The sequence below is a fragment of the Glycine soja genome, chromosome 1 (genome assembly GCF_004193775.1).
Source record: "Glycine soja cultivar W05 chromosome 1, ASM419377v2, whole genome shotgun sequence".
NCBI classification, from domain to species: Eukaryota; Viridiplantae; Streptophyta; class Magnoliopsida; order Fabales; family Fabaceae; genus Glycine; species Glycine soja.
In genome coordinates, this window is record NC_041002.1 from 4,864,625 (window position 1) to 4,889,362 (window position 24,738).

The window sequence follows — 24,738 nt, forward strand, 5'->3', positions numbered from 1 at the left end:
TTAAATTGATTTTAAAAATCCATAATTAAATTGGAATAGAATTCCTCGAGGCTCGATATCGTGGTTTGCACTTGGCATTGTCGGCAAGCTAGTGAACAAATTACGAGTCAATGTGTAGAGAAAACCTGCAAGGTTTATACTACTTTATATAGGTTGTGCCGCGTCATCTAGTGCTCTTATGTATATATCTTAAAGTGATTAAAGTTTAATTTATATATTGAAAAAAAAAATTAACCCTAGACCCTAGTTATTTTATCCTATATATCAAAGCGATTAAAGTATAATTTATATATTTCAAAATATTTTTTTATGAATTTTAATATATAAAATAAACATTTATTCTATGTAAAGTAAGGCTAAAATACTAGTTATTTATTTTTAACATGATTTTTAAAATTAATACTATAAAAATCAATAATTTTATTATATATTAGAATCCATATTTAGAAATAAAATAAAAATAATTTACTCTGTTAAATCATATTATTAACTAATTTTGGAGAATAGTGTGTGCAAGTTAACCTAATCACTCAATTGCTTATGTGGCAATAAGTGGAGACCACAAGTTTTTAGGTTTTCTTTTCTTCCTACAATTCTTGATCAAGTGTTGGCATTAAGTGGGGACTGCAAGCTGTTTGTAAGGTTTCTTTTCTTCGTGCTATTCTTGCTCAAGCAATGACAAGGGGTAGGGATGGGACTCAGGTTGCCTTGGATTCGAGATCAAGGGAAATCTCCTGAAGAAGAAGAAAAAAGATAAAGATGGCGTAATATTTTTCTGTCCTTTTCCTGCTTATTTAAAAAGCAACAAGCTAGGCCTAGAACCTTCCATTATGGAAGTGCACGTGTTGAATCAAAACCAAAATGATACATGATTTCTAACAAACCATTACAAGCACTACTAACAACTTTTGTCTTATTCTCCTAGTCTTCTACGTAGTCCTACAAGTATATGGGCTTCGGTAGTGTCCTCCTAGTTCAAAGTTGGTGGCGTGTTCTATCAACACCCTCCACTAGAGAGACATCGTGTCCTCAAGGTGGAAAATCTTGCGCAAGTCATCCCATTTTTCCCACGTAGTATCCTTAGGAACCAATCCACTCCATTGCACCAAGACCAAAAGTGTGGGACGGGAAATGTCTGTGGACCATTTGCTGTCGAGAATACTAAATGGTTTGATAAGTGGATGATTGTCTATGGCACTGGGCAGAAGAGGATTGGTAAGCTGAACTACAAGGACCTAGTGTAGTTTAAGCAACGAACAGTGGAAAACATCGTGAATCCTTGTGCCCACAGGAAGAGCTAGGCGATAAGCGATGACACCAATTTGTTTAGAAATTTGAAATGGGCTGTAGTATCTTTTATAAAGCTTATTATATTTGGCATGAGTGAGTGAAGTTTGGCGGTATGGGTGAAACTTGACATAAACCCAATCGCCAACTTGGTAAGATAATCGCAACATTTAGCATCAGCCTGAGCTTTCATAGTTCGTTGGACCTTCAAAAGGCGATTCTTTAAAGAGGTCCAAAGGTCATGTCTGGATGACATGAGGTAATCTACAACGTCAACACTGGAAGACCCCAACAAGTAGTGGGGAATTGAAGGTGGAGGTTTTCCGTAAGTGGGTTCAAAGGGTGTTATTCTTGTGGATGAGTGAACAAATGTATTATAACACCATTCTGCAAGGGAGTGGTACTAAAACCACTTGGTAGGCGCATCATGTACAAAGCAGCAAAGGTATTGCTCCAAGGTGCGACTAAGAACCTCGGTTTGACCATTAATTTCTGGATGGTACAAGGTACTTATACGTAACTTCGTACCACAAATGGTGAACAATTCACGCCAAAATCGACTAACAAAAATGGGGTCCCTATCTGAAACAAGACTTTGCGGGAAGCCGTGAAGTTTGCAAATCATGTCCAAGAATAAAATGGCGACCTTGTGAGCAGATAGGTGAGAGTGCAAAGTTCCAAAGTGGTGGTGATGGCATTAGTAGATATTGTTGCCATTTCATACGGTTGTGGTGATGACATGAAGTTTCCTAACATACGTGGATGCACGTTGAAGGCGAGGGCAAAAAGCCTTGTTGAAGAAGGCCAATGGGTGTCCATGATGCATAAGGACTACACCCATAGCGTGGCTGGCCACATTCGTCTCGGGTGTGAAATGAGCAGAAAAATTCAGCAAAGCTAGCACTGGAGCCTGTGTCATGGCCTGTTTGAGACGATTGAAAGGATCACTGGCAGTGTTGTTCCAATGGAAATTATCCTTCTACAATAAGGATGTCAACGGTGAAGCAATGGACGCATATCCCTTGATAAATTTCCGATAAAAACCAGTTAACCCTAGAAATCCATGTAACGAATGAGTGTTGGTAGGGATAGGCCAATCCACCATTGCATGTACCTTGGAAGGATCTGGAGCCACTCCCTTTTTGAAACGATATGTCCTAAGTATTCAAGCTGTTGTTGGGCCCACAAACATTTGAACTCTTTAAGGAAGAACTACCCCGTCGTGAGGCTATCAAAGACACACGTTAGGTGCCAGAGGTGCTCATCAAAAGATGGATTTTAGACTAATATATCATCGAAAAAGACAGTGACAAATCTGTGAAGAAAGGGTTTAAGGAGCTTATTCACGGTGGCTTGGAAGGTAAATGGAGCATTCCAAAGGCCAAATGGCATGACCCTATACTCATAGTGACCTAGTGTGTCCGAAAAGTGGTATTTGCAGTGTTGTATTCTGCCATTAGGATATGGTGGAATCCTTGGAGTAAGTCAAGTTTCAAAAATCAGGAAGTTGTGCCCAGTTTGTCCAACAGCTCATCCATCATTGACATTGGAAAGCAGTCCTTAATCGTGATTGCGTCCAGTGCTTTATAGTCGACACAAAAATGCCAGTTGTCGTCCTTCTTCTTCACCAAAAGTATGGAGGATGAGAAAGGGTTGTGGTTGAGGCGGATGAGGCTAACGGAAAGCATTTCAGTGACTTTTTTTTTCAATCTTAGCTTTCTAAAAATGAGGGTAGCGATATGGTTGGACATTGACGGGTTCAGTGTTTGGAAGGAGATGGATTTGGTGGGTGATGGTTCGGGCTAGAGGCAGTGTAGTGGGTGTATGAAAAAAGGTAGGAGTATTTATGGAGAAGGTTGGTTATGGCAGGTATTGGGTGGAGAAATGAAGCGGGTGAGGTATGTGGTGTGTGAGGGGAGATGGAGATATGAAAGAAGGCTGACGCAGAATGGGTCTGAATCATGCGTCAAAATTGAAGAGAGAGGCTGTCCTCTAGAAGTGTCGAAGCATCAGCCTGAAGAATGAAAAAATTGTCATTGTAGCGAAACTGCATGGTTAAGGTTTCATAGTTGGTAAGAATAGGACCTAGCTGTCGAAGCCATTGAACATCGAGGACAATATCAGCCCTACTAATAGGGAAGACGTGAAAGTTGACATAGAAGAATTGTCCTTGAAGATGCAAAGCTGTATTAGGGCATAGCTGGTCACAAGGAAGTGTGGTACTATTACCCATTGTAACCTGTAACGGCGGAGTGGAGTTCAGGGGAAGTTGAAGGTACTTAGCCACTCGAGTTTGGATAAAATTATGAGTACTGCCCTCCATCTATGAGCATTGTGACACGTGAATGGCGTAAGTAACCGTAGAGACGCAAGGCCTCCGGTGTTGAAGTTTTGACAATGGTGATAAAACTAATTTGCGTGTGGGTGAGGTCTGGTAAAGGTGGGGTAATGGAAGTATCGAGTGGTTAGGGAGGGGGGTCAAGAGTAGCATCTTCATCTTTAATTATCAGCAAAAAGAAGTGGGTCTTGCATCTGTGAGTGGGACTCCACCTATCATCACAATTATAACAAAGTTCGTGCTCTCATTTTTAGGCCATCTCTTCAGGAGTTAGATGCTTACCTTAGGTTTTGAGTGTGGGAGTTGGAGGTGATGGAAGGGGTGGAAAAGAAGGAAGTTAGGGTGGTGGTTGTGGCAGTGGTGTTGTGTTTGAAACTCCTGGGCGAACACGATAGCTCTTGTGACGATCCTCCAGTTTATTCTCTTGGAGCTTTGCCAATGATATCGCCTAAGGTAAGGAGATGGGTTGCAAAGCCTACGCCTCCTCATAAGGCCTGAAACGAAACAACTGAGGAGGAACGAGGGTGGTAACCTGACAATGCGATTCACAAGTCTTTCAAACTCATAGAGGTACTCATTGACGAAGCCCTTTTGAGTGAGCTTGAATAAGGCTCCATTTGGGTCGTCGAAGCGAACTGAGATTCGAGAGCCTGCAGAAGTGAGGACCATGACATGATTAAGCTATTCTGGAGCATCCATTGGAACCAACTGAGAGTTGGTCCATCCATGTAAAACGAAGCCACCGTAATATGTTCTTCTTTCGGTGTGTTATGGTAATCAAAGAATTAGGAGATCTTAAAGATTCATCCTATGGCGTTATGAACATCAAAATGTGGAACTTCAAGTTTTATGTGGGTGGTGTTGCTTGGTGGAGGGGGAAGGTGATGGCTGAGGCTTGTGTGGTGTTTGGAGTTGCAGGGCCTGAAGTTGTTCTTGAATGGCATCCAGCCAGAGGGTGAGGTCGTGGTGAGCGTCAGTGAGGGTTGATTGGTTCTATGTGAGGCGAAGTACTGCCTCTTCTTAGTGATTTTGGAGCAAATATGGTGCTCGACCATGATCGATCCAGCTGGTCGAAACAAATTGATGGGACTTGGGTTGCCTTGGATTCGAGATCAAGGGAAACCTCTTGAGGAAGAAGAAAAAAAAGATAAAGATGGTGTAACATTTTTCTGCCCTTTTCATTACTTTTAGTGCTTATTTAAAAAGCAACCAGCTAGGCCTAGAACCTTCCATTATGGAAGTGCATGTGATGAATCAAAACAGAATGATACGTGATTTCTAACAGACCATTAGAAGCATTGCAAGCACTACTAACGACTTTTGTCTTATTCTCCTAATCTTCTATGTAGTCCTGCAAGTATATGGGCTTATGTAGCGTCCTCCTGGGTCGAAGTTGGTGGCGCCTTCTATAAGGTAGGACAATGTAGAGCATGCGGCATATTAAAAGTCCAAGACTTGACTTGACTTTGTAAATAAGTAAGTTAAGTTATTTTTTTCATATTTAATTAACTAATAATGAGTTAGTCCTTATGCCTTTAAAATAGCCTTTTAAATTTGATAGGATTTGTATGTGCGGAAGTGTTTATATGTATATTATTAATATACTTTAATCATTTTCTTAAAATAAATGTCTTAATAAGTTATACTTTTTTGTTTATAAAAGTACGTTTTAAATTTAATTTATTAATATATTCTTATATAAAAAATAAAATATATTAATATCTCTCTCTCTATAAATAAATTTAAATTTTATTTTTGTTATGTATAGAGAGACAGCTTATAATTATATTCCCAGAGGTACTGATTGATTTTTAACCACATGTAAGATTTATAGATACATTTATTATTGAAATACATAGATACGAAATTATAGGTATTTTTTTTAAAATAAGTTTCAAAACCAAATTATTAAGCAAAAACCTGCACAAAATTCAAGATTAGAAAGAAAAAAATACATATGTGGTGAACAGATTAAGAGAGACTATTGTTACTATGGTAAGAAATCAGAATTATAAATTTGAATTATTTGATCATATTTAAATTAGACAAATGTTAACCAGAGTATTGATTATGAAATTAAAAGAAAAAATATTTTTATTTGAATGTGTAAAATTATGCTACGATGATTTTTCTTATGATGTCTTATAATTTTTTCAATAAATATTTTTTCTTTTAATTTCTTAATCAATATCCTAATAATATTGGTTAGCAAGACCAGTTAAATTATTAAGATTAAAAGACAAACACATCACTTTTTAAAAGGATTATATGTTAACAACTTACTAACTTTTAAATCCTCATCCTTCTAATGAATCCGGGTTTGATTAGATTTGATTCCTAATGTGTTATCAAAATCTCATATGGTGGATAATCTTTTTAAGGAAATATCTTGTCGTCTAAAGGTAAATTGAATAATGGTGATTTAGAAAAATTACTTGTAGTTTAAATTTATGCAATAATATTATTTAGGGCCAGTGACAATTGTAAAATTACTTGTGATTTAGGTATGTGTAATAATCTTTGGAAGGACCTCTATTAACAACACTAAAATGTCGTCAGTGGCTCCCTACTCGGTAAGTACACTAAAATGTGTAGAATTCAAAATGTTTCTCTATTCTACCACATTTTTTCATAAGGAAAACTGCCCTAAAGAGAATACACACGTACATATACACTATGTGTGTCTAATTTTCCAAAATTGATTTCATACCCTTTTATTTCTTACAATTTATTCTCTATTTTATTTTTCATTTTATCTCATTTTCTTTCTCATCACGTCTCCTAGTATACCTCTCTCTCTCTCTCTCTCTCTCTCTCTCTCTCTCTCTCTCTCTCTCTCTCTCTCTCTCTCTCATCTCCCTCTCTTCTTATCTCTCTTATTACTCAAGATGGATTCACCTCCCAATACAACTACCATATTTCATAATTTTGTAAGGCTATCCATTTTTCCCCAATAAAAAGAATTTTAAAAAATTTATTTTATTGTGGTATTTTTTTTTTCAAACAGAGAATGTATTATTTTTATTATCCTAAAATTAAATTAATATGTACCAAAAAAATTAATAAAGTACCAAAAAATATTTAAAATAAAATTTTGTTTTAACAAAATTTGTTGGCCATATAATTATACTTTCAAAACTTTAAATAAAATATCCAAATATAATAAAAATTTCTTATCATTAAAACTATTTAAATTTTAAAATTAAATCTTATTTCTCCTACAGTCCTACTGCAACATTATAATATTTTATTTTTAGTTAATGTTTATAATTATGATTTTCATAATATAAAAGCAATTATATATTATAAACCGTTTAATTATTAATTCAATTTAATATATTAATTTTAAAGTTATATTTTAAGTTTTGTTTGTATTTTTTTGTCTTTAGTTAAAGACCATGAATGTCTCTCAACCTATTGGGTGGGTGGATCAGAAACTAATCTTTTTTGTTTAAGAAAATTTCACACATAAAAAAAGTCGAATACAAATTTTTCATTAAATAGATCACTCTCTACATTGTGAATGGATCAAGAATATTTTTTTTTTTAAGTATGTGGGGGCAAAAAAATAGTCTATAGAGTATAGACAAAAAATATTATACGTTTTTATAAAATACACATCTCATGATAGAAAAACCAAAATACTTCAAGCTTCTACAAATTTAAAAGAATAAAGTGAGTAAAATTAATATCAATTTAGTTTCTCTTTTTATCTTTTATTATTTTTTACATTCTTTTTTTAAAAGAATATTTTATGGAAGCAAGACCTATTTTTTATGGGGGGCAAAAACAACAATCATTTAATATAATTAAGTAAAAAAATTAACTTATTTTTGGGGACAAATGCCCCATAGCCACCAATATACATTCACTTATGTTTCATACGTAAACATAACAAAGTCTTATACTATCACCCTAATCCTATGAGTTCAATTTTTATTTGTATATTTAACTTATTCAAAGAAAATCTTCTTGCTAGCTTCACGCTTGCGTTAACTGTTATTGATATTTTAATATATGTACGTATTGGATGATTCTAAGCTAGCTCTTGCAACTTGCATGGTTTCCAAATTACACAAATGATAGATTAAAATAAACGCAACATAAAGTCAGAGATCTTGGTTAGGCAACACATTTAGTGTGGTAATTTTACTATACAAAGATGAAATTGAGCTACTTTTGTTAATATATCTATAGATACTAATAGAGATTGCAAATTGACAAGAAGATGAGAAAAACTAACGAGGAAAGAGAGAAGACTTTTGCATATTGTATGTACTTGGATTGGGGAATACGAAATGATTGGGTTTTTGGCAAGATGCTGCGTTAGTTTCTAAAGCCTGTTATAATTTTTTTTTTCATTCGGTTATTTGCATGATCTTGGTTTGATGATTATGCAAAGTCTTGCAAACACTCTCTGCATGATGTTTTGGGCCGTTCAGTTCCAACCGGGGGTTTAGTTGTTATTAAACTGGTATGGAATTTACTATTTACATCATCTTTTCTAAGTACACTCCTAGTCCCCCTTTTTACATCCTAATTATCCGTTATACCCTTTTTACTTAAAGGAGTACACCCTTGGGAACCCATTTTCCTTTCTGGAATATCATATATTTATTCCAAAAATATATTTTTGAAAGTATATATCGCTTATGGAAATTCATTTTTGGAATAGATATATATTATTCTAGAAAGACATTTTCGGTAATAATAAATTTAAGATCGTTGAAGTTGAAAATGTTTATCTTATATTCTCATATTTGTTAGTCTTATTTGCATTTCTATCATTAGTGTTCTTTAAACCCTATCTAAAATCTTATTTTTATTCTACCTTTATTATTCTTTAAACTCTAATTTTGAACCTCATCTTCACCTCATGGTATAGACAAAAAAATATGATTTTGGCAATGTTATGCCAAAAGCTATACCAAACTTCGTCAAGAGTACTAAAATCTTTGGAGATGAAGTGTTGAAATCCATTAAGAAGCTTGTTCTTTTTTATGGTAAATTAAGTTTAACTTTGAAGTTTAATTTATAGTATGTTTCTTGTATTCTTGTCATCATGCTTTTTAAATTAAATAATATTTTAATTAAAATATATACTGACAATATGCATATTTTTTATACTGCCATCCAATAATAAGTTGTTATATAACTGAAGGTGATTAAATTTTGTAATAATTATTTTAAGAGTGTGTGTGTGTGTGTGTGATTTTTTTGCTAATAGCTAGTATATTAAAATAAAATTTTATGCAACAATTATATAACATGTGAACCATTTTTTTAAAATACAATTTGTTCTTAGTATCTTTTTAATAATTCATTGTATATATCTACCTTTTATGAATCATTGAATTACAATAGGATATGTGAATGGTCAACCGGTCAATCAAAAGGAAGATGTGGTGGAAGAAGAAAACTACATCTCCCAATACACAATAGATGAATGCAGTGTATTGTTGGACACATTGGAAAAAGTGTGTTATGAGTACAAATTGGTGGCAAGCCTTGATGGAGTATATATAATTAAATCCACAATTAAAGACTACACCAAAGGCAATGCACAACTCACACAAGAGTTTCTAAAGGACAACTGAAAGTTATATAATGAAGATATGGTTCAAAATTAGGGTTTAAAGAACAATATAAGTTAGAATAAAAATAAGATTTTAGATATGATTTAAAGAACACTAATAATAAGATGAAAATAAGACTAATAAACATGAAAGTGTAAGATAAACATTTACAACGTCAACAATCTTAAGTTTATTACTATTGAAAATATTTTTCTGAAATAACATATACCTATTCTGAAAATATATTTTTGAAACTATGATATATTTCAAGAATAGATATATGGTATTTCGAAAAGATATTTTTGGAAAGGAAAATAGATACCTAGAGGTGTACTCATTTGAGAAAAAGGGTATAATGGGTAATTAGAATGTAGGGGTGGGGGATTTGGGGTGTACCTAGCATTCACGGAAGTGTAAATAGCAGGTAACTGGGATTCAGGCCATGTTGATTCACATGTGGGTTTGTAGGGCTTTCCTATTGGCATCTCCTCATGGTTATATTGACAAAATGCCCCTCATAGTGGAAACAAGTATTCGTTGTTTATGTCCACCCCTAATACAACGAAAATCTTTTACCACTGTGTAACTGGGAAAAAAATATACAATAAAAACAAGTTTTCCTTGTGTAATATTTTTTTGCACACCTATTGTTGTTTCTAGATACACAACAAAAATAAATTTTTCTTGAATTTGTGAACGAAGGAAATTGAAAAGTAGAGCAAACCTGAGCTAAAGACGATGGAGAAGGTGTGTTAGATTCTTCCACATATATTTGAATTAATGGGGTTTTAAAGAAAGTTTTTATGATTCATTTTATTTTATTTTTATTTTGGTTTAATTAAACCTTAAACTTAATATGTTTATTTAAAGTAGCATTGAAAAATAATTTAATTAAATAAAATATAAAAATATATTTTGTAAATTTTATCAATTAATTATTATTATTTTACAAATTTTACCACCTATTTTCTTTGCATTTTATCATTATGTTTTTTTAATTTTTGCACAAAAAAATTTGGTAATTAGATGTGCTAAAAAAACTTAAATTATAAAATTCAGGAAATAATAATAAGAGTTTAATGATCTTTGATACTCTAAAATACTTTTATACTCTCATTTAAAAACATATTACCGTTAATATGATTTTTGAAGTAATTATCATAAAAGTTAACAAATTTACTACATTAATAAATTGTAATAATATTACACTTTGTAAGCGTATATCCTTTTTTTCTCTAATAATCTATATCTATAACTATTAATAAAAAACAATTAATTTTAATGTACACATTTCTTATTCCTAAATTATCTTTTAATATATATATATATATATAATGTTTTTATTTTCTTCCTAAACCTTCAAGATGTAACTGTTGCCACTACTCTCTAAAAAAAATTACCATCGCTAGTTTCTTTAATTACTTTTTCTTTTTTCTTTTTAATTTATAAAAATAAAGATAAAAGCGAGAAGTACCTATTTTTCAAATTAATAATAGACCCATCCATAATTACTTCTCATTTTACATAATTTTTTTCACTCCATAAAGAGTGAAATTGGTTCCAAATAATACTGATACTAGTTAGTAATGAATCCCAATACCGTATTAATTTATAAAGAGAAAATTTTATCTTCTATAATAGTTTTATACATTTTAAGTAAGATGGTATTCCAAAAAAGATATTTAAAAATCATCTTATATGCCATAATGTTTAAAGTTTTCTATGAAGTTTAATTAAATGTATAAGCTTGTCCAATAATATTTAGTTTGAGTTTGAGTACTTCTTATAAAAAAAATTAGTTTTGATCCTTTGATCAAATATATTATATATTTAACAAATTAATTTATCATATGTATAATGTATGTACTTATACCTTATCAAAATCAAAATAAACCATTAACTCAAATTAGTAATTTTCAACCCTGTACATGTTTAGTTCAATTTAACTTATTTTCTTTAAATAATAATTCATTTTTTAGTTTAATTTTTATATATTTTTAAGGTTCTCACTGTTATATGTTATTTTTAAAATAATCATTAAAAAATCAATAATTTTCAATTATATGAAAATTCATAATTAAAATAATAACGTTATACCTTAATTAAATTGTTTATTTTTATTAATCATCTTGAATATCTTTTTTTATAATAATTAAACAATTCCATGTTGATAGGAGTTATTTGATTTAGTCTCACAGTTTTTTTATTATATCTATACTAAAAGAAAAGATCTTATTTGATGTACACCTTTCACTATATCTTATTTTATCCTTTGTTAGTTTTTAAATTTTTTTTACTGTAAGTTTTTTTTTAATTCCAATTTTTTGAATTAAAATAGGTAAAGAGACACGAGTGTCTTTCTAATTTTTGGTATACACAAACTAATAAATCATTTTTTTTTTATTATGCCTATGGCTACTCTCTTCGACCAACCCACATCCTAAAAATTATCCAATATTTTTTATTTTATTTTATTACTTTTTTAATTAATATTAATATCTTTTTTATTTGTATTCTTATTATATTTATGATAGAGAATAAAATCTATAAATAAATTAATAATAATATAAAATTAATTTTATAAAATTATTAGTATCTTTCAGTTATCTTTTACTTTTCCTTGATTTATATAAAATAAATGAATATTATTTTAGGACAAAAAAATATTAAAAAATTACTTTAGTGTATACATTCTTCTACCTATTTTATCTCTATAAGGTGGGGCCAACAACATTATAACTAGTACGACCGCTGAAAAACTGAAAACGCGGCACGCGTTGGCGCGTCCAATGAGGAGCGCGATGGCGTGTCAGAGTCCAATAAAACCACGCCACGTGGAAAATCCACGTAACATAACTTGGCGCTCACTTTCACACTTATTTTTGGATCCTTTCTTTCCCACGTCGCTTCTTGCTCCGATCTACGTTTCGTAACTTCCGTTCCTCCCAGTTTCCGGTTCAACCAATAAGTAAATAAATAAATACATAACCGAACCGAACCGAACCGGCGGATCTCGGTTGTTCCATGGAGGCTCACGGCGGCGGGCTCCGCCGAGTCCTTGTTCTCGCCTTCTGCGTCGCTGGAATCTGGTCGGCATACATCTACCAAGGCGTTCTGCAGGAAAATGTGTAAGAAACCGAATCCGCTCAGAAATTCTCGAATTCGCGGGGAATTTCGAAATGCCGCTACTAATTCTCGCTATGTTTTTTTGTTGATTTTTTTTTTTTTGGTTTTAGGTCGACGAAGCGATTCGACGGTGAAAGGTTCGAGCACCTTGCGTTTCTGAACTTGGCACAGAATGTGGTGTGTTTAATCTGGTCTTTTATAAGTGAGTTTCTATCGCCAACTACTCTGTGTTCATAGCAATTTGATTTGTACATAGACTTGGTATAATTTAATTTGAGTTTAATTTCTATACACTGTGTCTCTAAAACCAATTAGAAACTAAAGTGATTTTTACAAAAGTCAATAATGTTATCATACAGAAGATATAAGAAGGTTTGGATGGTTAAAGGAGAAGGGAATAGAAAAAAAGTCGTAGGTTTGATCTCCTACCAACAAAAACTAATATTTTAACAAATTAACTATTGCCGATACAAAAAAAATTCTATCATACACGACAATATAAAAAGTCTTTGCACTATCAATGTTATTTAAATTAGATCCGTTTAGCATTTTATTTTATTTACTTTTTGTTTATTTTGGTTTTGTTTATGTGGACAGTGATAAAGATGTGGTCTAGTGGAAATTCTGGTGGTGCTCCTTGGTGGAGTTATTGGAGCGCTGGAATTACCAACACCATTGGTCCTGCTATGGGAATTGAAGCTTTGAAGTATATTAGTTACCCTGCTCAGGTATGATTTCTTCAACACTTTCTTTTTCTGCCTCCTTTTCTTCTTAAAAAAAAATTGAATTGCATTTAATTAATCTGGTATGGAAGCTGTGATTTTACCTGAAAGTGTTGTTTATTTTGGAGCAATGCCAATGTCGATCCTATTCTACAGGTTTAGACATAGAGGTTTAGACTATTATAACGAATTTGGTATTATGTACAAAAATTTATTCTTCTTTCTTGAAAATCAATGAAATGTCGATCCTATTCTACAGGATTAAAATTCTACAGGATTAAAATAAAAAGGATGGTGACAAACACAAGCTAGCCATATCATGCATCTAAGTTGAAACAAGTTTTTCATATTTATGCTGCACGCGGCAGCATTTGTTGTGGACTTATTGTTCAGTCATTCAGTGTCTTCGGCATGAAGCTATAAACTTTTTAATGGGTGGAGTTAATTTTGCTACTTGCAGGTGCTGGCGAAGTCCTCTAAAATGATTCCAGGTCAGTACGTTGTGCTTGATGTACAAGAAAAGCTGGCATTTTAATTAAAAGCAACGGAAAATTAGCTGATTTTATTTTTATTTCTTTTACATATTCCCTGAATTTAGGATTGAATTATATCATTATATCCTGTTCTTAAGTGTTTTTGGTATCCTTTTGTTTAAGGGGGACTAGTGAATAGGGATAGCTAGTGTAAGGTCAATAGATGTGAGTATTTAGTGTTTTACCAATACCATGGATACGGTTATGTATTCTGTGACATTTTTAGCTCCTGCACTTGTGCTTTTGACCTGACAATCCATCTTGATTTGTATCTTAAACTTTTACTTTTTATGTACCCTTTCTTTCCTTTTTGCATATGGGTGGGCAGAAATAATTTCATTCGTTATTTTTTAATTTTTACCATCTTTTGAACATGCTAAATAGAGGAACTTCTGGCAGGACCTGATATATAAAGCATTTGAAAGAAAATGATGACAGAAAATTCTTATAATCATTTTTTATTGATTTTTAAAAATTTTAATTTGTCCTCAGATTATGTATAAGGTACTCTTGGTCTAACAAAAGATTCACTTTACCTTAATGCAGTTATGCTGATGGGTACTCTGGTATATGGTATAAGATACACTTTTCCAGAATACCTTTGTACTTTTCTTGTTGCTGGAGGGGTATCAACATTTGCACTTCTAAAGGTTTGGAAGTTCTCAGAAAAGCAGAGCTCTTCCTTCTCTTGTAGGGATTTTCATAGTCAATGAATGCAGCTTAGCTTTATTTGTTTATGCCTGATTACAGACTAGCTCAAAGACTATCAGCAAGCTGGCACATCCAAATGCTCCCCTTGGATATGGGTTGTGTTTCCTGAACCTTGCTTTTGATGGATTTACCAATGCAACTCAGGATTCTTTAAAAGCAAGGTAATAATAGAGAAATTCCTGTCTGTCTGATGTCATGCAAACTACCAAATTTGCAAATGCAATTCCTTGATTTCCTCTTTACTTTTTCACCCCCCCTTATACTCCTTCCTGTGTTCCCTCCTTTTTTTCTTTTTTTTTGAACCAAGTCACTTCTCCAATGTTTTATGTTTAGATCGACAGATAAGAAACAATCTCAATAAAGAGAACCAAATAAGAACATTTTCTTAATGGACAGTTCTTGGAATTGTTTCTCTCTTTAGTGGAGATTTTGTCTTCTTTTTTTTTAATGAAATGTGGTTATTATTAACTATTTCAATTAAACACATTTTTTAGAGATAAGTTCAATACTGGTAGCTGAAAAAAATGAACCAAAATGGATTGGCTTACAATCTGAGGCTGACATAATTAGCTTGCTAGCTGAAAATATTGGTCCTCCTTAAGATTGTCTCTGGTGGCTAATTTAACAGTCAAGACTCAAGTAGACAAAACTAAATATGATTTTTCATGTTTCCCTTTCCCATGTAATGTTGCTTGTTGGGAAAACTCCGTTGCCTTTTGTTGCTTTCACATGTCAAATATTTGAACTTCTCTTTAATGTTGACTTATCAGATCTTAAATGCAGATTCATTGATATTAATTTTATTATTTTAAACTATTGGTTTGCCTTACCAGGTATCCAAAAACAAGTGCTTGGGATATTATGCTGGGCATGAATTTATGGGGAACCATATACAATATGATTTACATGTTTGGATGGCCCCGTGCCAGTGGATTTGAGGCAGTTCGCTTTTGCCAGCAGCATCCAGAGGCAGCATGGGATATTTTTCTCTACTGCTGCTGTGGTGCTGTGGGCCAAAATTTCATCTTCTTGACTATAAGCCGGTTTGGCTCTTTGGCTAACACTACCATCACTACCACTCGCAAATTTGTAAGCATTGTGGTATCTTCTCTATTGAGTGGAAATCCCCTCTCTACAAAGCAATGGGGGTGTGTTTTCATGGTGTTCTCAGGATTGTCTTATCAGATCTACCTCAAGTGGCAGAAGTTGCAGAGATTGCAGAAGAAAAGAAAAGCTGTGTGAAGCCCTTCAGCAATTTTGAAGTCAAAACGTTAATACTATCTTTAGCTAATTTGCCCTTACAAGGTTCAATGAACCAGATTTAGGTTTCTGCAAAAGAATATTTGTAATTTTAATTGAATAGATACTTTTTAAGAACAGAGCTGAAAGTTTAGACCCCATTTTCTCATTCATTGTGCCAATATTTAGTTGCCTGTATTCTACTGAAGAGCTAGATTTAGTTTTATAGCATAATACTAAGGCAAATCTATACTCTGTAAACATGATTTTCAGACTATCTCATCTTCTCTGGTTTATTTAGAAGATTATCCTAGTATTGTGTAGCTGCAAAAGTAGTCTTACTAAGTAGTGGGATGAGGAATAAAAGCAGCTTTACTAAATTGTTTGCACTAATTTATTTTGCTTTCATAAATTATCAGTTCAAATTTTTGTTAGCTTATTTTTCTTTTAATAAAGCTTATAATCAAAATGGTATGGGAGATTTTTTTTTTCTTTTTCTAATACCAGATGAACTAATTTAAAATATTTTTATGAGAAGCAGGTATTGTTTAGAATAGGTGTACGTGTTTGTGGTTTGAACCTCATCTCAAGTTCAAATTCCGTTTAATAACTTTTAATGTAGCATAAACAAGAGGCAAAGAAAAAGGAAAAGGTAATTACGGATTAACATTGAGTGGTAGGATCCATTGTTCATTACAGGTGGGATCCATTATTTAGAATAGTTCTTCATGTACTAATTTTAAAATCAGAATAGAGCAACGGTACTAGTTTAGCCACTAACAACTATTTCACTGTGTAATTCCACTAAATAAATGCATGCATAAATAGCATTATTCATTACAAAATCAATTACACTTTTATATATATATATATATATATATAAATCAGTTGTGGCTTTGACCAGCTGATATGTGTAGGTGAGATCAAGTTGTTAAGTGGAAATTGGGAGGTCATATGATTTAAAGAGTAACTTCCCTCGAGAAAGGTAACAGCTAACAAAAAACATGCTTTATTTTGTAAGGAGTTCCCTCCCTCTTTTTACCAGTCTCTTTAGCCATTGTCATTATTATTATCTTTCTCCTGTCTTCCACCACCACCCCAGAAATAATCATCCTAAATAAGACCTAGTTCCCCCCAGAATTGTTCTTCTGCAAAGCATACTCCATGGCAAAACAACCATGTCAGCTGAAAGAAAAGAGTGATAGAAATGTTTCCATGCCTGTCCGTCCAGGGTCCCAGGTATGCTCTGTAGTGTTTGTTTGTAAGTACACAACTTTTGCTTTCTTTATTTTTATGAAGTTTTTGCCTTTTGGAAACGAAATGGAGTTCATGTTGCTGAAAGCTGTTTTCAGTAGTGAAATGAGGGTCAAACTTGCAATGATTTGGCTGCCATTTGCTACCAACAGCTCTCAGTGATGTTATTTTACATTGTTTTCTTTTTTCATTTCTCTTCTTGAAAGCTTAACTTTCATAATGTTCTCTGAGACTGAGTGTGTTCATGGCTCGTTCATTTTTCCTGCTGTGAACTTAATGCTTTTCTTTTGCTTTGTTTGAACTACATATGGTTGTGTTAAATCCAGGTTAGACATGATAGAAACAGTATCTGCACACCCAAGCCAAAATGCATTTCCACTCCAATTATAACTATGTTTCAGTACATCAGAATCACAAAAGGAATAAAAAATGTTTATTCTATGATCTATGCACACCCAAAAACAACAAAGAGGAATCCAATTTGCAACTGGTTAATCTTTTTACTCTATTTTTTTTTCTTTCTCTCTTCTATCTATGTCTCTGTTCATTATATGTAGTAGGATGGCGAGTTGCCGGTGTATACATGCACTCAGGACTACTAGTACCACACTGCAAACTCTGTACAAAAAGGCAAACCAAGATCAAAAGCTGGATTGGAGAAAAAACAAACCCAGAATGATATCAAAACAAACCAAAGAATGACACACTAAGCAGTAAGCACGCTATTTTTTCGGTGCAGGTATCAAGAAAGGTAACCCTTTGAGGAGGAGGGCAAGAAAAGGACACTGTTAGATGTGTTGATGATCCTCAGAATGTACCGTTACATTCTGGAGGAGGGTATGGCTTTCAAAATTTTGGGCTGAACAAAATTGCAATCTTTCTCAAACCAGGCAGAGAAGAACTAACAGGCCATATTGCCATGGGTGGGGAGAAAGGGTTCAGAAAGGGGAAAGGACTTGTAAATGTTTTATATTTCAGATGAATTAGAGATTCAGATTAGGAGGGCTCTTTTGCAGAGTGGCGGTTGTGAGGGGTTGGCACTTGGATTGAGCGACGGAGACTCCATTCCAAGTGTTTTCATAAGGAAGCTCCTTTCCTGAAAAGAAAAAAAAAAAAACATATAAAAGAATGTCAAAGAAAAAAGAAAATATGGTTATCGTTAAGCAAAACTATGAAACAAACCATTTTTAAAAAAATAAAGATCATAAATAATTTTAACCACCAAGCAGTCCACAACTCAACATAGTCCAGCAAGAACAGACAAAGCAGAAACTTAACTAATGTGTGGTTGATGCTTAAGAATGGTAGATGTATGCTTTGTGTTCTATAGATACATCAGATGATAAATGAAGATGGTGATAACAACTAACATCTTACACTCTAAATCTTGTCACATAATTATTTCTTGTTGGGTAAGAGGTTTCTTGCTTCAATAGTTCAGCACAAAGATACAATATTTATAAGCTTCACCTATATGTTTTTGTTTTGTCAATATTTTATCAGTATATTTCTTACAAAGGAAAACAAATAAATACAAAGTGTATTTAAATGAAGAGATGAAACTATTTTTGTGGGTTAAAGTGATAAACATTGTGCCTGCAATATCTTTTCATGAAAACAAACACAGCTTCCCCATTTTTGTAGTAGTTATTGTCTTATTGAGTTGGGACTAGAAGCAGGACTAAAGACCTAGCTGTATATTTTTTTATTTTATTTTAAATATATATTGCATAATATATTATGTCAAAGTATGTGCTTCTTAAGGTAAAAGATATTGTTTTGAAGCATGTCTTGTGAAATATAATGGACCTTCCTCAAACGAAATTTTTAAGTTACAAAGTCTAAAACAGAAACTTCAAAAAACCTACATAATGTATTGCATGAGTGTCAAAAGTAACCCGCATATTAGCTTTTACAAAGCCTAGATACTTAAACTATTTAGGAATGAAAAAGATACTAAAACTAATCATGGTCAGAAAAGAAGCCTATATTATCCTTGTGACACCAAAGCTTTACCTATCAGTTTCAGTTACATGATATATTATATGTGCTTATTATTGCTAAGCAAGCTATTTCCCATCTGAAAACCTATCTCCAATTATGTAACTACCTGTCCCCTTCATACCACTTCCTAGAATAAACTTCTTTTACCCCGTTTTTTATCTGCATCAATTTGATTCCACTAATCCAAAATGATGTTAACCCCAACATTTTAAAGATAAATTCTTAAGCTCAGTAACAGTACATGACTCGATCATTAATAATTTATTTTTTATCTTCCTATTACTATCGCCACCATTAATTATGCTGAAAGATCCCCATCACTACTACTGAAGTTCCTAGCAATAAATGGTATTCAAAAGTCCTAGGGCTGATAGAGGTTGATCTTATAAGAAGTTAAGAACTACTAGAACTGTTCAGGGCACAACTTGAATGCTACATGGTTCAGTATCTCCCCTATTTGTCATTATTACAAGTATAAATGTATAATCAGACTGTAATTTTGTGGTTGGCTATATTTATTTGATCTCGAAGTGCTTGGTTAACTTACACTTTCTGAAAATTGTGGGCTAGGAATTCCAGCAGCTAAGGATCTAAACAGAGGGGTAACTTGAAGAGGTGAACTGAACTCTGAACGTGACAAGGCCGAAACAATGCCATCATTGTTTATCTGTTCCTCAGAAGATGAGAATAAATCTGTTATAGAAAGATATACATCTAATTAGTGTTGCTGATTCATTAAAATGTTATCATCTAAGCATATAACAACATTCTATTTTGAGGAATTATAAAAAATTAATTTCCTGGTAAAAATATTTCCTCTTTAGGAATAACTAACCATTTAAATTAGGGAAGGGTCTGATTGTATAAGCTTATCCAGAAGCACTTCTAAGAGAAGAAAATAAGAAGAAAAAAAATGAAATGAACTTCTTCTTTTAGAGAAGCTATATGAGAGAGCTTCTACAAGTTAGTTTATGGAGAATTTCATTTCATTTTTTTCTTCTTTTCTTCTCCTATAAGTGCATTTGGAGAAGTTTATCCAAACAGATGCTAAAGAAGTGGCTACACATTAATCAACAGAGTGGTTAAACTGGAAATATTTTTACCAAAATTTATCTTCCTTTTTACTTTTTGTTATCATGGGAATTGATTATCTAACCTTGATTCAGAGTTGCACTAGAAAGAATCCCTTGGTCACATCCCCTAACCCCTTCTGGATCTCCAATTTGTATATTCAGTTCGGTTCCAATGTCCTGATGCAGTGAATGTTCCAAATCCTCACCAGCTGAATGAGGCATGAGAGTTGATCCTGTACTGTATTCAGAACTGCCTGGAGAGTCTTCATATAGTTCCACTGGCCTATAATAGATGCAGAAACTGTTAGATATTCCATAACTCTCATGAAGTCATATTTTTAATAAAAATAAAGTACCTCCAGCATGGCTGGATTTCCTCACTACTGCTCTTTAAGTCCGCCAATAAATCTTTAAGATCTACAAGTTGTAAATCTGGAATCTTATATCTAGGAATGTCTAACTCTTTGGTTCGGTTCAGAAATTCTTGAAGAACCTGACATAAATACACACAAGGGTTAGAACATATCTTTTTAACAATGAACTTTCTCTTATTTATAAGCTGAAGAACTAAGCCTTGGTGGTATCAGCTGGTGATGGGCTTATTATAAACAAGTTGAGCCTTTTTATATTTAATTACATGCTAACAAGCTGATCTGAGAAATTATATCATATTTTTGAAAGCCATTACTAACATTTATGACTAAGTGCTCAAGAGTTCAATCCATGCCACCTCATCATTCCTAAAATTAAATTTAGTTCAAGGTAATGTGGGCTTGTGCAATATTCACACTTCAAGTGACTCTTGTGTAAAGGGACATATTGGAGATACACAAATCAATCCTAGGACTTCACCTAAAATCTTTGACATTTATAAATGCTTCAACATAGGCAGGAATGTTGTATTAGTCTAGCAATTATAGTATCATATAATGTCTGATTCTTTGTGATTTGCATATAATAAACGACCAGGGTGCTGAAGAACTAACACTGTAAAATCAGCTAGTACAGAAATACACACAAGCATTAGCAGAATAAATGTAATCTCTCCAATAATAAATGTATACTATCCAGCGGACCAATCAATCTGTTTTAGGTCTTTCAAAGCCAGCATCAAATATTGTAAAATGCTAAATGACTTCCATGATTTTCATGTAGATAGGCTTGGCATGTTAAAAACTGATTTAGTTCTGTTCATGTTGAACTTCTTCACATATAATCTATAATTCGGTCTTTTCTTTTGATGACATCAGTTGGAGCTCAGTTTTAAAGAAGCCCATAAGATGTTCAAAAATTGAAACAAAAGTTCTGAAACTATCAAGCCTCACCTTCCATGCATTTTCAAGACTTTGATCCATGTTCTCTGCATCAACTTTTAGAGCTAGTGAACTTAATAACTCTGCTTGTTGCATCAATGTGTTTATCCTTGGGTCATCCTTTTTAAGGAATGTTCCTTGAATCTTGTTGTTTTGAGCTGCAAAAGCATGATGAACCAAGAGTCACACTAGAGTGATAGAATGGACAATGTTATTTCTGGCATAATATATTTGAGGTGTTTTACTTATTTTCTATTTTCATTTTCAGTTCATATGTTCTCACTTATAACTTAAAAAATGTCACCTTGTTTTCATTTAGTTTCCTCTTTTCCTTATGTTGATTATAGTTTCACCATTTCCTTCACAAAAACTTGAAAACAGGAAACACAATAATGTGATATTTTTATAATTACCAGTTAAAAGATATTAACTGAAAATGTAAATGAAAATATAAAACAAACCAAATGATGTGTTTGTTTTATGAAAATGTTTTGTTTTCATTATCGATTACAAAAGTGTCACATTGTTTTCACTTGTTTTCTGTTTTCAAATATTTGAATAGGATATGGGCAACATACAAAACAAGGTGAAAATGATGTGACATTATTGTAGTTAATAATAAAAGCAGAAAACACTTCTGCAAACCAAACACACCCTTAATGTTGTCCTGTTCTCTTATTTTGAGTTTCACAACTGCAAGAGTTAAGTTCCATAGCAAAAATTTTCAGTCTAAAGGCATTACCATAATCGCTAAACTTCAAATTGCAGACACGATGCTGGTCTGGCAAGTTGACATTGTGAGAGTTTTGAGCTAAAACTGCAAATGGTGCTCTTGACTGCTGATTTAATAGAATCCCATTTTGTTTATGCGATCTGTCTCCAAAGTTGATCTTCTCAGTGGCATCAGAGATATGGGACCTCCTATATTGCAATAAGACGACATGTTAACATTCTTCTTAATAGAATTTGTATATTTTGATCTCTTAGATCACCATACCTCATTTTCTTAATAGCAGATTCTGATGCCACATCTGTATCACACCCATGCTGGAGAAAAATCCTTTTGTTATTTGAATTGATGTATGAAGTGTTGTTCTCGTTTGCTAATGCTTCATATTTTGCTCTCTTTTTGCACAGTGTGGAGAAACGGTTTTTCACAGCATTATCCGTTCTGCACAAAAAGCAATGAAGCATTGCAATAAGATTGACTGTTGTAAAAAAAATAATTATATTTTGTATTTTGACGAAGAAAAGAATGAAATTCTGATTACCTGCCTGAAACCACCTTTGCTATTTCTGTCCACCTGTTACCAAATATTTTTTGAGCCTACGGAGATAATAATAATAGTAAGAAATTAGTTCACAGATCATAAGTTGTCATAAATGATACAATTTAAAGTGCAACACAATTGTTGTCATCTACAGAACTATACAAGCAGAAAATCTTGGTTTAGTTACTTTTGGTTGTAATCTACCCTTGGTAGGTAGATTTTGAGGCAAAATAAATGAATTTGCCAATCACCTTGGTAATAGCACTTACAATGATCAATCCTTAAGTACATCAATGGATTGAGGTCTACCATACAGAATGGATAGACAGAGAAAAGTAAACAGGAAAAGATGAAGTGCAAAATTTCCAAGTTCCTTTAGATCACTATTTATAAACAAACTTGTTAAATTTGAATGGCAACTGCAGTGGTATAAAAATGTACCTATGGAACACAGGGAGCATCAATTTACCTCACATAAAAGCTTGTCTTCCTCTGGTGACCATCCTCCTTTCTTGAAATCAGAATTCAAATAAGTGTACCATCTGGCAAAGCATCATTTACTTAAGCATCAGATTAAGGATAAAAATAAAGAAAGAGCCATGAAATGTCTTCATGATCTAAAGGATTAAAGCAGAGGACCAAAGAAAACATCTTGAATGAATCATCATCAAAAATTCAAAACACACACACACACACACACACTATTCATCAATTCAAAAACTTCACCTTCTTCTGCACTGTCTTGTTGTTTTGTCCTTGAACTTAGAAGCAATAATTGCCCAACTGCATATAGTCGTCATGGCAATTAAAATCCCTTAGTGTCGCATATCATATGAAAATTTAAAAATCTATAGTAGTGAATATTGAGTGACTCAAAGAAAGAATAACCAAATATGGCTATGAATATGAGTGAGATTGATTACTTCTCAGTTCCATGTACACCTATCTGCTCCCTCAGTATGTCATCTTCCTGCAACCCTCATAACACTCATTAGACTCCAAAGAAGGAGAAATTCACAAAATAAAACAGAAGGAAAATAATTTTATAGTGAGAGAAGAAGGACCTCTTGACTCCACGTCACAATGTGACGCTCCTTCTTCTTAGATTCTTCATTGACCATTTGCTTCTTCTGCTTATCCTGCTGCTTCTTGATATCTTGCATGATCTTCTTCTTGTCTCCGTGTGAGTGTTTATTCTATTGCTGTGGCTCTCTTTCTTTGACGCTCCCTCCCACCCAAGTTGCATGCTAAAGCCAACGCTCCCCCTTTATAATATGAAATCTTTTTCTGTAAATTTTTATTCAAAAAGGATATAACAAAAACAAAATTAAAAACAAATAAACAAAAAGGGAAGAGAAAGAAAGAAAGAGAGAAAGAAAAGAAAGAAACCCTTCTCCCTTCTCTTTCATTCACCTTTTACACGCACACCTCACACACACATGACACTACACAACACACACTGTTGTGTTTCAAAACGGGAACCGTAACAAGCATATATTCCCCTCTCAAAAGCCACCTTAACCAAAAGTGCTATATTCAAGTGAAAGAGAAAAAATGCCAATGTATTATGGCTACTACTACTACTTCTACCCTCCGAAGAAATGGCCTCGGATCCTAACTTTTCAGACTCACTCTATCTAATTATCCCCTATAACCAAGGCAGAACATAACCCAATGCTCAAATTAGGGAGCCACAAAATGGGCAATGAAGAATACATATCAGGGCCTATAAAGGGTACATGGTCGTGGCATCAAAATCGCATTTTTCGAAACCCAAGAGAAAGAACATGTGTATGTATTCCGATCTGAAAAATATTTGAGCAACTTTGGGAATACCCAAATGAGAAAAAAAAGTGGTTTTGTTCAAAGTTTGGTAGACAAATACCTCGACTATGAAATGAATACTATTGTTGTATCTTAGATTCTCATGTCTGAGTTATACAGAAAAAAAGAAACAAAACTGAGCAGAGAGAAAAACAAGGATGGTGGTGGCGGAGGTTGAATGCAATAAACTTTTTAGTTAGAGAGAGCAGTGTAGTCATTAGTGTGTACAGTTGTACTAGGAAGTGATGTGTCTCGTTTGTTATTTTGTTCGGTTCTCTCTCTAACTTTTTTAAAACGGTCACACACTTGAAAAAAATAAAATAATGTATTACAAAAAGGAAAATAAAGGGTTTATACAATAAATAAATAAATAAAAATAATAGGTTAGTGCGCGGGTACGAAGGAGAGTTTGAAAATAACGCTGAATTTCATGAGCTACGTGCAGTGTGCAGTATATCATGGCGGCG

General features: G+C 33.2%; 2 protein-coding genes across 3 annotated transcripts; one reads left to right on the forward strand and one right to left on the reverse strand.

Annotated features, from left to right (window-relative positions):
• The first annotated feature begins 12,076 nt into the window (after positions 1 to 12,076).
• Positions 12,077 to 15,912, forward strand: LOC114410941 (UDP-galactose/UDP-glucose transporter 3). Its single transcript, XM_028374826.1, has 7 exons — positions 12,077 to 12,329; positions 12,438 to 12,529; positions 12,925 to 13,055; positions 13,510 to 13,540; positions 14,129 to 14,232; positions 14,333 to 14,454; positions 15,127 to 15,912. Exons 1-7 carry the CDS (start codon positions 12,226 to 12,228, stop codon positions 15,533 to 15,535), a joined length of 993 nt encoding a protein of 330 aa, XP_028230627.1. The 5' UTR covers positions 12,077 to 12,225; the 3' UTR covers positions 15,536 to 15,912.
• A 1,224-nt stretch (positions 15,913 to 17,136) lies between these two features.
• On the reverse strand, positions 17,137 to 24,513 carry LOC114410957 (transcription factor MYB88-like). 2 transcript variants are annotated; one of them, XM_028374828.1, is made up of 13 exons: positions 24,333 to 24,513; positions 23,512 to 23,712; positions 23,371 to 23,417; positions 23,174 to 23,230; positions 22,917 to 22,989; positions 22,448 to 22,503; positions 22,174 to 22,347; positions 21,919 to 22,097; positions 21,189 to 21,334; positions 20,220 to 20,356; positions 19,947 to 20,146; positions 19,338 to 19,483; positions 17,137 to 17,882 (listed from the first exon to the last, which is right to left on the reverse strand). In XM_028374828.1, the coding sequence occupies exons 2-13, from the start codon at positions 23,608 to 23,610 to the stop codon at positions 17,778 to 17,780; spliced, it is 1,419 nt and encodes a 472-aa protein (XP_028230629.1). In that variant the 5' UTR covers positions 23,611 to 23,712; positions 24,333 to 24,513; the 3' UTR covers positions 17,137 to 17,777. The 2 variants fall into 2 exon arrangements, with proteins under 2 accessions (XP_028230629.1, XP_028230628.1); XM_028374827.1 differs by having other exon boundaries at positions 23,512 to 23,734.
• Positions 24,514 to 24,738: the final 225 nt, after the last annotated feature.

What these genes read in the sequence shown, in the direction of transcription:
- LOC114410941 (XM_028374826.1), top strand. Translation starts at nt 12,226, where the DNA reads ATGGAGGCTCACGGCGGCGGGCTCCGCCGAGTCCTTGTTCTCGCCTTC. An exon ending in ATATTAGTTACCCTGCTCAG is followed by an intron (nt 13,056 to 13,509) that starts GTATGATTTCTT and finishes TGCTACTTGCAG; the next exon opens with GTGCTGGCGAAGTCCTCTAA. An exon ending in GTCCTCTAAAATGATTCCAG is followed by an intron (nt 13,541 to 14,128) that starts GTCAGTACGTTG and finishes ACCTTAATGCAG; the next exon opens with TTATGCTGATGGGTACTCTG.
- LOC114410957 (XM_028374828.1), bottom strand. Translation starts at nt 23,610, where the DNA reads ATGCAAGATATCAAGAAGCAGCAGGATAAGCAGAAGAAGCAAATGGTC. An exon ending in AAGACAAGCTTTTATGTGAG is followed by an intron (nt 22,504 to 22,916) that starts GTAAATTGATGC and finishes TTATCTCCGTAG; the next exon opens with GCTCAAAAAATATTTGGTAA. An exon ending in GAAATCCAGCCATGCTGGAG is followed by an intron (nt 20,147 to 20,219) that starts GTACTTTATTTT and finishes CATCTATTATAG; the next exon opens with GCCAGTGGAACTATATGAAG.